Below are 14,362 nucleotides of genomic sequence, written 5' to 3'. Positions count from 1 at the left end.
TGGCCCACACCATCCTATCAGCCCATCCTGCGTGCCTCCACTCGGAGCCGCAGGTGCAACTCCCCATATCAGTGTCTTTTTTCTCTTGATCATCCTGATCCTCTCCCTATCCTTCCAATCTCCTCTCTTTTCTCTCCATGTTCTCTTCTTTCCTCTTAGTTTTCTCTTTCAAATTTCTGTTATCATAAATATTTTTGTTTTGATATTATGAATATTTAAGGTATATGTGGCAAGTTTGTTACTTTAGAAATGTTTTTCATCTATATTAAAAAAAACTTCCACTGATTGAATAATCAAAATTTCAAACTTTGGTCAATGAGGTATAGAGAAATACGCATGCGTCAACTTATGGAATAGCCACCCAACGATTTGTAAGGCTATGGAAATGTGTACAAAAGAGATTCTTTGTGTGATGCATGAAACGAGCGCAACTAGGTTCAATGCTATATATGATTCCTAATTTTGTTTTGTTTGTCTTATTTCGGTTTGTCGTTTAAATTAGTGGAGTTTTTATCAATCATGAAAATTATCTTCACCTGTTGCAGTATTTTTTGCTAGTATACATATAGATATAAAACTGATTCTTTGGTGCAAGGTTTTGTGCCAAGCGTGAAACGCTATGATTCGCTTTGTCTCTTAACTCTGAACGCGCAATACATTTAGCTTGTAGTAATATATGCTTCTTTTATTCTACTTTCTACACTATCTGAACTCTTAGAAAAAAATGATTATGCTACGATTGTGTCAGGTCAAATACTCAAATGTGCACCAGATGTTCAGTCTTTTACATACAAGACATGCGTGCTCATGACACACAAACACAACCGATGATTTCTGTGATAGTACGTAATTATATATAGAAAGCTGCTATATATTCAAACATACACAACTTGGAGTCTAGGACAAAGAGCATGGCCGCCTCGATCTATTGATAGCTCGACCCATTATTAACATACTACTTATATATCATGATACTCAGTTATACTGTAATAACCAGCACACAGACATCGATCATACAACAATCGATATCCTAACTTCCAAAGTAGCTAGTACATCGATCTCAAGATCATTTGTATATTTCTCGAAGCCGTTTTTTGGGTGACACAGCTTCAATAGCTGTACCCAATGGCCAAGCCGCGTCAATGTAGTACTCCCCATGCTTCACCTTGTCTACCAGCGTTATCTCCTTACTTGGATGTAGACCTGACATCCAATTATATATATATTAATTAGTAAACTGCATGTTAGATAAATTGTTCAACAATTTACACACCTATATATGAGTTCTTTTTCTTTAGAGTTAATTTCTTATCCATGGATATATATTGTATCTCCATTATTAGAAGCTAGTGTACGTACCGAAGCCGTCAACGAGCAAGGAGTATTCGTAGATAAGATCCATGCATAAGTAGGCATGATCACGAACGTTGGGGTATTCTACTTTTGCTTCTTTGACACTCAGTTTACAAACCTTTTCTGCAACAGCCTTAAACGTTGCAGGGGTTGACTTCGCACTGGGTGCATCGCTGTTGATGAACCCAACCTTTATCCCGGTCCGATCAAAATGTATGCATTGGAGATAAAATTATCAGGTAAAAGTATTAATTTGTATATGTAACATAATTACACAAACAATTAAATGCACATATTTAGGGGTATATATTTACATAACTAGTTAGCTAGTAGCCAGTCTGAAGCATGCCTGAGAAGTTAAATAATTTAGTTGGCTAATTAATTAAGTAATCACGACGTACATGGGAGGCTATGTAGTAGAAGGCGGACGCAACGTAGAGGTCATCCTGCCCTGCTCCGCCACCACCGTTCCAGACGCCATTGAAGCTGCAGTTCTTGGTTTCGCAGGGCGCATTCACCTTCAGTAACTTCACTACTTCTTCTCTGCACTTGTGGTAGTCTGCACCTTGTGGTGCGGCCGTTGCGTCGTACTGCTTGCCGTTGTAGGTGAAGTTACCTTGTTTTTGCCAAATCAACAAAACAAATTAAATCTCACTTGGTTCATTAAGCACTAAACGTTAATTGATTATATGAATCTTAAAGGATTAAAGGGTCGATGCGTATAGTAAACAGAACAAGTAATAAGCTAGTATCTAGGTACCACTGAATCCGCGCAGCATGCAGTTGCTAAATGGTCCATCCTTTCTCTCTAGGATGTGCGCGCGAGAAGCAAAACCGCCATAGTGCAAATAGCTGCAAATTGTTGATTGATCTTAGTAAACTACGGTTCAAAAGACTATATATGCATTATTTTTCATATTTTCTACAGTAAGTTCAGATATTAACAGGCTAAAGCCTACAGGCTTCAATAGTTCAGTTTATTCAGTATTCACTAGTACAGTGTGTGCAACAAATGAATTAATGTTGCACTTTCTAAGTAGTATATTATTCACCAGCTTGCAGTGGATCCAGATATAAAATTAAACAAAGATCAAATTATACTTAACAAGAGCGTGAACTTATTAATTGACCTGTGCACATAAATGTTATAATCTTTTCCCTTGAGATACTCCTTCACAACATAGGGATCTTTTCCTTCGGGCACCTTTGGAGCGGTAGCAGCGGTGTTTGATGAGATGGCGTATGCCATTTGTACGGATCCACCTCCAAGATCAACCACCCCTACGGTTTTAGAGTAGTCTCCTCCCAATTTATCCAGGAGATAATTCAGAGCAACCCATATGTATGACCCTTCCTGGGATCCCTCAAGAACGTTGATCCAGTTCGGGTTATACTGATATTTGCTCTTGGTGTGGACTACATCCCTAACCTGTATTAAGACCCAGAGTACTAATTAAAGGGATTATTAAGAACAAAAAGTTATTAAGAATCAAAGCAAGAAATGGTTTTGAGTTAAAAATTTTGTATGATATGATGTATATCATTGTGGAATTGCACGTACCGCTTCAAGAATCTGGTTCGCCTTTTCATCTCCAATAAGTCTGAGTCCGGCAGTTGCCTAGTACATGTTTGATTGAATTAACAAAGAACAAAATTTAGAGAGTACAAGAAGTCAGGCCATTTTGTTTCAGAGGAAACATATCATCGTTAACATTTTGTCAGTAGTTTTAAGAAACTATTTCGTCAGATAAACCATCATACGGAAACATCCGTACGTATTAGTAATTTTAAATTAAGTTCCCGATGCAGGTTTCGTTTAATAATTAGATAAAGAGCAAATCAATTTAGTTGTGTACGTACCCCAAGTTTAAGGGGAGTTTTGTTCATAAGTCTGGCAGGAACAACGGTGTTGGCCTTGTCAAGCAGAGGCAATATGGAGTTTGCGGCATCCTGAGGACGTCCAGCGTAGGAGCTCAGCCCAGGATCCACCTACAACAACACACAAATTAATTAGTCAGTCAGTAGTAGGATTAAAATAGCTCAATTAAGTAGGTACTAACGAATCATCATATATTAATAAGTACTTCCTCCGTTTCATATTATAAAACTTTCTAGCATTGCCCGCATTCATATATATGTTAATGAATCTAGACTTATATGTGTGTCTAGATTCATTAGCATATATATGAATATGGACAATGCTAAAAAGTCTTATAACCTGAAACGGAGGTAGTAGATTAGATTAATGTGGTTACCTTAGCGAAGAGCTCGATGTTGTCGCCGACCTTGAGGAGGTCCAGCTTGTTGTCGAACCTGAAGACGTGCACCCGTGTGCCGGTGCTGCCGGCGTCCAATATCACGGCGTACCTCCCCGGCCCCGCCGCCTGCCCTTCCACGACGCCGCCTTTCCGGCCGAGCACCGCCGTGTCGTCAGCAACGGCCGGCGGCGACAAAGCCAGCAGGAGAAGCATGGCCACGACAAGGTGATCAGCCGCCATTGCTAACTAGACAAGGTGAGGCGCAGGTGCTCATCAACAGAATGCAAGGGGCAGGTTTTAAAGGGAGAGGGGAATTAATGGATTACTAACGTAGAGTTTACTCTGCATAATTCAGTCCCTAATCACAGTGTCCACCCATTAGCACAGTACAATACTCAATCCGTATTAATTGTATTTACTGTAATAAACAGCTTTTAGACGGGGCCGTGTTGCAAAGGTTTCACTGTGGATTCACGTGTGTAATCCTAGTGCGCTAGCTTTATTGATTTTGATTGATCAGAAGAACTGATTCTTGGTGCCCAGCGTGAAACACGATGATTCTATCTGTCTCCAACTCTCCTTACATAACAAGTTTAAATCATAAATATTTTCTTGGAAAGAAAATCAGTTGATTGTAAAAGAAAGAAAATCAGTTGATTGTAAAAGAAAGAAAATCAGTTAATTGTAAAATATAGGATTCCATTTCCGTCACCGTCAGATTAGACCCCTAACATCTTAGCTTCCTCTCACACGGTTGGGTCCGTCCGTCCATGACATCAAGGGGGCCCTTTCGATGCAGGCGCTGCACTTGTGGGATCGGCTTGAGGCAATTCAGCTACAGCCGGATTCCAGGGACAGCTTTGTGTGGAAGCTTTCGGCCGACGGAAACTACTACTCCTCCTCAGCTTACTCCATGTTTTTCATGGGGAAAACAAAGGTGGTATGGGTGGAGTTAGTCTGGGGGGCTAAGGTCACTCCTCGCTGTAAAATGTTCATGTACCTGACGGCTCGGGGCAGCTGCTTGACCTCCGACAATTTGGACAAACGCAGGTGGCCTTCCTGCCCTCTCTGTTCGTCTGGGCCAGAAACCGGGAACCACCTGTTTGTCAATTGCCCTTTCTCCAAACAGGTTTGGGCGCAACTGCGACTCCGCCTCCGCCTTCAGCCGCAAACACCAAATATCCCCCGGTATGGTTTCCTGGTGGCTGCATGAACACGAGCTTCATAACAAACAAGGGAAGAAGGTGTTTGACGCTAGACTCTTCCTCTTCTATTGGCTGATTTGGAAAGAAAGAAATGGGAGGGTCTTCGAAGGCGTTTCCAACTTCCAAGACAGCAACCGAGGTGGCAGAAGCCATGACAGAGGAGTGGTGGACTTGGAGAGATGCTGGTTTAGGTGCTAGGATCGAGTCTGTATAGTCCTCCTGTGGTATTAGACTTGGCAGTGGCATGTGTATAGCTATGTTGTGGGTCTTCTTCCCTGTGGTACTTAGCTCAGTCTCCGCTCTGGGCTTGGCGATGGCCCGACTCTCTGCTCCCTAGGGGAGCGTTAGCCTTCTCCGTCAAGAACCGTTATTGTTGTAACTGATAATCTTTTCTCTCATTTTAATACAATTTCGTCGGCTTCCGCTGGCCCAGCGAAAAATCTTGCTTCCTCTCCAGAAGTTCACTTTATCTTAGTAATGGTTGCCCCTTGTTCTCTAATTGATCAGACAAACCAACAAAAAGTTAACTATCCTAACTCTCTTCCTTTCAAATATATTCCATTATACTTGAACGCATGTATTGGCGCTCAAATCTTTTACATGTTCGCTTGGATCAAATATCAATCATAAAGGGTTAGAAATAACTAGTTGTTGTTAGTGCTATCTATATTCAAATTTTAATTGTTTGTCAAATATGTTGATTATTTTCCAAATTATAGCAACATAGATTAAAAGAAGAGTCTATCCACATTAGTATTTCTTGAATTGTTACGACTTGTACCTAACAAAACAGTCCATATCAGTTACAATGTGCTACTCCCTCCATTTCACAATGTAAGTCATTCTAGCATTTCCCACATTCATATAGATGTTAATGAATCTATATATATATATATATATATATATATATATATATATATATATATATATATATATGTCTAAATTCATTAACATCTATATGAATGTGGGAAATGCTAGAATGACTTACATTGTGGAACGGAGGGAGTAATTATTAATTTTCAAGTTTGGAACTAAATGAATACGATATAAAATTGAGGGTCCAGAACACATTCAACTTCGTATTATTAATTTTAAATTTCCAATTTCTGTGAAAACTATAACTAAAAACATCCATGGTATTTTCAATGGCATGTTTTATTTAATATAAATTCTTATTAAGATCTTCAATCATGATAATATGACCCATCTAATTATTAATGGCAAAATCTTTCTAGCATACAGGATCATATATATGAGGAGACAAACATAAATGCATGTTATATCAGCATGAGTTTGTCTATGATGCATGTTCATCCATTTTAGCTTTTATGAGTGCTCCAAGAATATTAGGTCTTTTGACCACTCCAACTAAAAGGAAGCCATAGGCAGGACACCGGCACTCCAATGCAATAGACGTAGACATATAGTGATGACTATATTATTCTGCAAAGGTTTTCACTCTTTCATCAAATTGGATGGATATGAAGAATTAAGAAAAGGAAAAAGTACGAATTACCCCCCCTGAACTATCGTGGTCGAACGAATTACCGCCATAAACTCAAATACCAGATATTTTACACCCTCAATTATTCATACCGGACGAATTTACCCCCTAACACTGTTTTAAGTTGTTTTGACCAGGAGTTTGCACATGTGGCATCAACGTGTCAATCCAGTCCGCAAAAATAATAACAAAAAAAATTGTAGGGCCCACCTGTCATCTATTTCTTCTCTCCCTCAATCTCTCCTCTCCCCGTCTGTTTCCCACTCTATTCAGCTCGGATGGGCGGCGGCCGGACGGAGGAAGCGGGAGAGGTGGGGCTCAGGATGGGGGCGGTGGCCAGTGGCGGAGGCAAAGAGGCGGCACTCGGGATCGGGGCGGCGGTCGGTGGCGGAGGCAGAGCTCGGGATGAGGGTGGCGGCTAGTGGCAGAGGCGGGCGGAGGCAGCTAGAGGTGGGACTCGGGATGGGGGTGGAGGCGGTAGGAGGTGGGATGGGGGCGGGCGGTGGGGCTCGTGTCCCTCTCTTTCCTCTCGGTTCAACCCCCTCTCTTCGGCGGTTGGAAAAGGGGCGACGACCGGTGGTGGAGGCGGGTATCGGGATGAGAGCGGCGGCTGGGGTGAGGCTAGGAACAGGGTGGCTTCGAGCTCGCTATGGAGGCGGCGAGGTCAACGGCGAGCTCCATGACCTAAGCTCCGCCGCCCCTACTGTCCCCGCCTTGCCGAGCCGAGCAACGCGAGGCGCGAGTAAGAAGAGGAGCGAGAGGGAGATTGAAGAAGAAGAGGTGTGAGGACCTCCGCCGCCGGCTACCCAAGCGAGCTCCGTCCGCCTCCGTCTGAGCTTCTCGCGAAAGGCCAAAGGGGAGAAGAAGGCATCAGCGACCGGATTTGAGGGAAGCGGCTCGCTCCGCCTCCGCCTCTACCGCCAGCCACCCAAGCTCCTCTCCCCTGCTCTCTCATCCTTCTCTCCTCGAGGTATGAAGACGCCCTCCCATCATCGACAACAGTGGAGCAGCGCCCTCCCAGCGACTCCACCGCCTCCAGCATCATTCTCGGTGTACTCCTCCGCCAACCGCAGACGCCGCCGCCAGTCGGCCGCCCGAGCTCTTTCCTCCTCCGCTTCCACCGCCGGCCGCCCGAGTTCTCTCCCATCTCCACCGCCAGCTGCCCAAGCAAGCTCTACCTTTGCTGTCGGCCGCTCAAGCGAGAGAGAGAGAGAGAGAGAGAGCAGGGGGATTGGGGAGGGATTTGGTTGAGGGAGAGGGATGGCAGGTGGGTCTAGAGAGTTTTTTTATTTTCTTTGCTGACCGGATTGCCACGTTGGTGCCACGTGTGCAAGCTCAAGTTAAAAACCGCTTAAAACAGTGCTCAGGGGGGTTATTTGTTCGGTTTGCATAATTGGGGGTGAAGGATGTCTGGTTTTATAGTTCAGGGGGGTAATTCGATCGACCACGATAGTTCGGGGGGGGGGAGGGGTAATTCGTACCTTTTCCTTAATGTGTTCATGTGTTTTTTCCTTGATGACAAGATCTATTCATTTAGAAGCCAACAACTACATCGACTCTAGATTGTTACTTTGAATTTCATTGTTTGTTTACTTTCTACGTTGTCTAAACCTAACAAGGATCAGTTCATTATAACATATGCTTGCATAACATTAGATAAGTCAGATGGACCATTGGATCTTTTCATCTTAACCTTGTTGTTCGCTTGCAATGATCAGTCAGGTTTCCTACAATGTTAAAACAAAATAGTTCAACACTTGTTCTTGCTATGTTCAAAATTATGAGGTAGAGGCTACTGATCACAGATATAAACATTACTTTGCGTCAATTTCAGTCTATTACTCAAGATGCACAAGCATGTCTAAACAAACTCTCTTTGTACCATAATTTTCAAAATCAACTGGAACAAAAAGCGAGAGGTGAGAGCATGCATAGCTTAGGAGAGAGGGTGGTAATGGTTGAAGATCTCATCCATGCACGTCCATCCATTTTACCTTTGGTGGCCGCTCCAAGAAACTTCGGGCAGCATGCAACACACCATGCTTACCATCTCTATGCAATAGGTGTAGGTAGTAGTCAACACAACTTAATTTGGCAGATACTATATCTACGATACGGTTCATCTACCTTGTTCTCACCTGAATATGATTGATGACATATTTTGTTTTTTTTTTTGCCAAGCTTTTGAAAGTCTAGTGACACACTACACGCGTGACTTGGTCGATACTAATAATAACTGAGGTACGCAATCATGCATATATATATATTTCTTGGTTTGGAACTAAAAACAAGTGGAGTACTAGAGACAAGCCTTTAGTGGCCTCATCATCTATCGTTTAGTGATTGAAGTGGTCTCTTTATCACTGTACATAATGGCAGCAAGCTTAAGCATATATATACTCTCGTAACCATGGTGCCCATGAAAGAAAATGGCTTAAAGAAAGAATGGAAGAAAAATGGCTCCTAGATGGCTAGCCATTTCAAGCGAACAATTGAACATACACAAAGCCAGCACAACAAACTTTTTAAATTTCAAGTTTTGTATGCATGACTTCCATATTGTGTTGGACTTATGAGTGATCAGTGCAACCTGCTCGTGTGGAAGCATCTTTATTGAATGTTGATCCTTAATGAAGTTTAGGTTCAATTTAGAACGAAAAACACTTACGAGTTGTGTATTCTTAGGTTCATTATGGGACTCTATGCAGATAAGTATTTAGGGAGTAGACACATACTCACATCACAAAATAGTAAGCACGTTACTAGATGCATACACACCATCATACTCTAGTTATGTGAAGCAAGCAATCAAACGTTCATAAACCAAAGTAATCAAGGCTCGAATTTAGATGTCATATGTGCCATTGGGTTGTATTCTTTTCTTAAGGGTTCAAATTTGGAAACACGTACGTTCAATGCATATGCGTTGTTTCGATTTTAGTTCAAATTGCAGGGAAACAAAATGTGTGCCAACTGTCTTCTTGGTTGATTATGTTATGCCACTCTTTTCTTGGTTGTGCATGGACAACTAAGCAATTACTTAAATCAAACTATATGTGTCATACTTTTGTTGTTATGTAATTAATGAGCAAATATATTATTTTAATTATTCAATTCCAAGCATCACACCTATAAATGTCCATTCTTAATTCAAAATCCAGACTCATAAATAATGATGGAAGACACTATTACTTTAACGAGTAGAATGCACTGCTCTATGTGGAAACCTTAGGTGTAATCAATAAATCACTAAACAATACTAACGCATTGTTTTTTTACACACAACTAAACTCCCAATTCATGTTGAATAGTCCACTAACTTTGTGTAGAAAAGTCTAAAAATATAGGGAAATAACAAAAGTCAAATCCCACATGAAAGTAACGCATAGAGCAATAAAACTAAAACTTGGGTCAAGCATTGAAGAGGGAGCCAAAAAAAAGGGGAAACCGCCCACTTTCCCTCTTCCCAAAGCCAAGCGAACCATGCTATTTAATCCACTACACTATTTGTGAGCCTTTTACAACTATGCTCCCACTCCGCTCCACTCCACTGGTTTTTTCCATTCCCTTTGTCCCCTTTTCAGATCTCCCTTTCCCTCTCCAAGAAAAGAAACCATCAAAGAAGACACAACGAGATAGGGGGGAGTGGCTACTATCAATCTCCATGGGCGCCTATGAGGCCACCAAGGTGGTTTTTGCCCGGTTGCAAGCGCTTGAGCCCAATCTTGCTCCAAACATCATTGGCATGCTCCTCACCAAGGATAACAATGAGATGGACATGATTCGTCTCGCATGTGGCCCTGACAACCTCCTCCAATCTATCATTGCCAAGGTGCGCACCGACCTCACAAACAAGCCTTCCCCTCCTATGGCCTCCTGGGGCTTCCCGTCCGATATAGGTGAGGAAGCATCTTTCTCCGTTGACAAGGTGGGGTGTGATGGAGGTGAAGAGTTCTCCTCTAAGGAGTATGATTGGAGGTTACCCATCGGTGGCAATCACCATCGGAGCTTTTTGTCAAGCACCGTCGACACCCTTGGGTGGAAGCCATGTCTATACTCCCAAAGGTTCCATCTTCAACCCTATAATATCACATTTCTTAGATCCACACACTAATCTCTATTGTACCAGCGGAGTGACCACCCATCTTGGTAGCGACGACATGCAAGAGTACTCTTCTCGACCACCTCAGATAGACCAAAGTGACCTAACCAACAACTGCAGTGCACGACAGATCTACTTGACCTTCCCGCCTGATTCCATTTTTAGCAAAGAGGACGTCTGCAACTACTTTAGGTATCACATGTTCCACCATAGTGCCCCTATTGATGTGTCTTGTTTCAATATTGGAGCATTTCATAATTTAATGAATGCAATCTGTTTTGGCTTGTTTGTGTCATGTGGGGACAACCAGCATGTATGGGATGGTGCAAGATGTGCGTATCCCATACCAGGAGAAGTGCATGTTTGGTTTCGTCACCTTCGCCTACCAAAAGACAGTGAAGCTAATTCTTGCCAAGGGCAACCCACATTACATCTGTGATGCACGTGTTCTTGTCAAGCCATACAAGGAGAAGGACAAGGTCCCCAACAAGTTCAGGCATGTTAATCATTGCCTAATTCCACTTCGTATTTTTGCACATATATTACCTTTTGTGAGTACTTCTATTGATTTTCTTAAAAATTGCATAAAGTCTATTGATTTTATTAAAATTGCAGAAAGTTTCAGCAAAGTGACTCTTCTAGCTACATGAATCACAATAGATTGCTTTATTCTAGGGGGCCCTTTGACCTGCGACGACACCAAATAGGTGAACAGTGATATCTATGTGGTGCTTGTGTTTTGATCTCTTTTTTTTAACAATTTACAAGGAGTGTTACATTGTGTTAGGGCCGAGAATTTTGTATAGGGACATTGCTAGTCATGAGGCATCTTTTAGGATGAAGCAAGATGAACAACAACATGCGACCGAGCTGCAACGCTGTTGCTTAATGAGGCTTCCGCTTCTCAATCTTCAGGATTGGGGCCATCATCTCAGCTCTCCCATGGGTTCACATGTGCTTCTAGGACAAGTTGATAACAAATATAATATTAATGAGAATGACAATCCCACTCATTTGGAGGATGTCACATTTCGAGGTCTAGTTCTTGGTCGTTGTAATGTCTTGTCTATTAATTATGTTTTTTCGGAAAGTTTATTAATTATGTTGTACTAAGGTTGTGACTTCTTGTTTTATTTATAGACAATAAGCTGAAGAATGAGTTTGCTATGAGGGAAATTGCCTCTACTGCAATCTCCACAGCAGCCAAGCGCACGGTCATCTCTACGGAAGAGGGGAAGAGAGAATATGGTCCCAAGGCAGCAACACCTAATGATGCTTGTGGATTCCTGGAAAGGTAAGATGATGATAGAAAAAGGTTTGCTAGATGGACACTAAAACGTAGGATATTTATTTTGGAAAAAGGACAGAATATACCATTAAACTTGTTACCTCTTTTATTTGCTATATTTTTCCTTTTTTTTCACATGTATGTTATATAATTCTCTCTGACTTAAACAATTCTTGCTTTAGAAGCAAATACAAAAGAAGATAAGGAGTAGACAATTAATAATGTTGATCAAATGTTTTTCTTGATTAGAAGGAACCAATGGGAAAAGAAATGCAAAGGCGAGGATAGGATAAAGCAGTTAAGAAACTAATTAGCACAATAAATGCCTATTATTAAGTAGTTTTTGTGCAAGTCATGCTAGTTGCCGAAGGACTTTCTGGTATTGATATGTTTGTTGATGTTTGTTTTTCTGGTATTGACATGTTTGTTGATGTTTGTTTTGTAGTGGAATGGAGTACAATTTGCCTCATAGCCCCTTCTCATCTCCCACCAAGGCTTCCAATGTTGCAGCAACAGCTCACACTAGTAACATCAGCAGCAGTAGTAGCCCTCATAAGGTGGCCTCATCTCTATTCCCCCCAACATGCACCCTTGAGCTGCCCCCTACAACTCATGCTTCCTTCAAGCGCCAAGGTAAAATCCCAAACCAAATCTCTTCCCTAAATCACTGTACATTTGCAATTCCATGTTAGCATGTAATTCCATGTTGCATTTGCAATTACTGCAGTTATATAAGATAGACTATTTTGTTGTATGTCTTCAGATTCTCCCCTTGCTGAGGAGTAGTTGGTCTATGAGACTACACATAGTAAAGGAGAGGGGGCTTCATCTTTGCTGAGTAAGTATCAGTAATTCCAACCTTTTTGGAGTGAAACAGGAATCAACTAGTCAATATTATGTACTATATATAATCTGCCTCCTGTCAAGTCTTGATGATCGTGTTATTGGTTTCTTTGTGTTGTGTACAGGGAAAGCATTAACAGATCATACATAACGAGAGGAATGCCGACAAAGAAAGGAAATAAATTTAGCTTGTTTTAGCTCTAGTTCTTGGGTATATGGTATTACTATAGTACCAGTCTTTTAGCTCAGTGTCAAGACAAAGTATCAACTTGTATGCTCTTTTAAAGTATGAGTCAATATAATAAAAATATATCGTAGCTCATGTAGTAGTAACAAATACTAGCAGTCTAGCAGTGTGAAGTGGAACTGCTACATATACAAACATTGAAGAGAGCAGTATATCAGCATCTGCTACTAACCAACTGCTTCTATTTAGATAAAAATGCTTCGCGAATTGCTTGATACCTGGGCCGTAGCTTGTCCAGAGGCAGCAGATGTTCCTTCACGAGTGGCAAGCCCAGAAAACCCTCCATCCATGCAGACAGCCAAGGGAACTTGTCGCTGGTGATCAGCCTGACACCGGTGATGTCCTCATATATCGGAATCACATACGACAGGGAGCCCAGAGACAAGTCGACGAACCCGATCCTCTCTCCACCAAAGAATTTCTTCTCATCGAGCACCTTTTCCAGAACCAGCAGCTGCTCCATGGCAGCTTCGTATGCATCCTCCTGCTCCTTGCCTTGTGTGGTGAACCACTTCCAAATTGGAGGTGACAGCTGCAATTGTGGATAAATGATTACTTAAAAGTTTAGACTTGAGAAAATAAACAAAAAAAATTGCTGACCTTGTCCAGCCCAAATTTGGACCAGAAACGTGCCATGGCACATTCATAGGGATCTTCAGGCAAGATACGGTATCTCAAATCCTTCCAGACATCATCGATGAACTCCAGTATGACGTCTGATTCAGCAATCGGCTTGCCTTGATAGATCAGCACGGGGACCTTCTTATGCACGGGGTTGCACTCCAGAAGCAAGTTGCTCTTGTTCCTCAGATCCTCCTCGATGTAGTCATACTCCACGCCTTTGATCCTTAGTGCCCACATCACTTTGACACCTTAAGGGCTTGACCATATGCCTAACAGCTTCACCTTCTCAGCTCCATCTTCTAGTTCTTGGTGATCCATGGTTGGGACTGCAGAGCAATGTTGTGAGTGAGGGTTTCAGTTTGAACAATTTGGTACTAGATACCTTCACTGGTAGTTTGGTACTAGTGGTTTTCTTGTGGAGGAGATCTGATTAGTTTCAGAGTGTAGCAATCAGTCAACTTTGGTGGCTTGACTTACTCTGTCTGCATCCTGTTTAGTTCCATTCCATCAAAACCTGAATAAGACAATAGGTGTAAATTCCATCACAACCTTCAGATATTTATTTAGAAATCTAGAATGAATAAACTTCAGTTCTTTACAGGGAGCAGTGATATAGTGCACTTCGAAGTGGATGTTCAGTTCAGTTCGTTGCTTTCCCCACATGAATATGATGTCGTCAATCCAACCATCTAGTTGAGATTTCCAACCTTTCAATCGATCAAAGCTCCACTCAATTACTAGTACATCTCAACAAATTGGATTTATGGACCAAGAACATTACATAAAAAGTCATATACATGAATGCTCCAGCGAAATGCTAAATTCCCATGTGCACAGTAATAATGCCTAATAAAATTACACACTACACCGAACAAGAGGTTACTACTCGTGTGCGCTGATGCGAGGCAGATTAGCTGCAAGTAAGCACAGGCACAGCT

The 14,362-nt window shown here is 41.8% G+C and overlaps 2 protein-coding genes across 3 annotated transcripts; one reads left to right on the top strand and one right to left on the bottom strand.

The window, feature by feature from the left end:
* Positions 1 to 745: 745 nt before the first annotated feature.
* Positions 746 to 13,319, bottom strand: LOC4351367 (probable apyrase 3). 2 transcript variants are annotated; one of them, NM_001423308.1, is made up of 9 exons: positions 13,019 to 13,319; positions 3,609 to 3,857; positions 3,214 to 3,342; positions 2,915 to 2,971; positions 2,484 to 2,782; positions 2,114 to 2,205; positions 1,755 to 1,969; positions 1,360 to 1,543; positions 746 to 1,203 (listed from the first exon to the last, which is right to left on the bottom strand). In NM_001423308.1, exons 1-9 carry the CDS (start codon positions 13,088 to 13,090, stop codon positions 1,067 to 1,069), a joined length of 1,434 nt encoding a protein of 477 aa, NP_001410237.1. In that variant the 5' UTR covers positions 13,091 to 13,319; the 3' UTR covers positions 746 to 1,066. The 2 variants fall into 2 exon arrangements, with proteins under 2 accessions (NP_001410237.1, NP_001410236.1); NM_001423307.1 differs by lacking the exon at positions 13,019 to 13,319 and having other exon boundaries at positions 3,609 to 3,883.
* On the top strand, positions 9,847 to 13,220 carry LOC107277964 (zinc finger CCCH domain-containing protein 22-like). Its single transcript, XM_066306379.1, has 9 exons — positions 9,847 to 10,385; positions 10,450 to 10,614; positions 10,733 to 10,918; positions 11,038 to 11,129; positions 11,210 to 11,458; positions 11,563 to 11,716; positions 12,156 to 12,343; positions 12,474 to 12,548; positions 12,679 to 13,220. The coding sequence occupies exons 1-8, from the start codon at positions 9,847 to 9,849 to the stop codon at positions 12,494 to 12,496; spliced, it is 1,596 nt and encodes a 531-aa protein (XP_066162476.1). The 3' UTR covers positions 12,497 to 12,548; positions 12,679 to 13,220.
* Positions 13,320 to 14,362: the final 1,043 nt, after the last annotated feature.

Source organism: Oryza sativa, chromosome 12 (assembly GCF_034140825.1).
Source record: "Oryza sativa Japonica Group chromosome 12, ASM3414082v1".
Lineage (NCBI taxonomy): Eukaryota > Viridiplantae > Streptophyta > Magnoliopsida > Poales > Poaceae > Oryza > Oryza sativa.
This window is presented reverse-complemented; position numbering and strand designations above follow the sequence as displayed.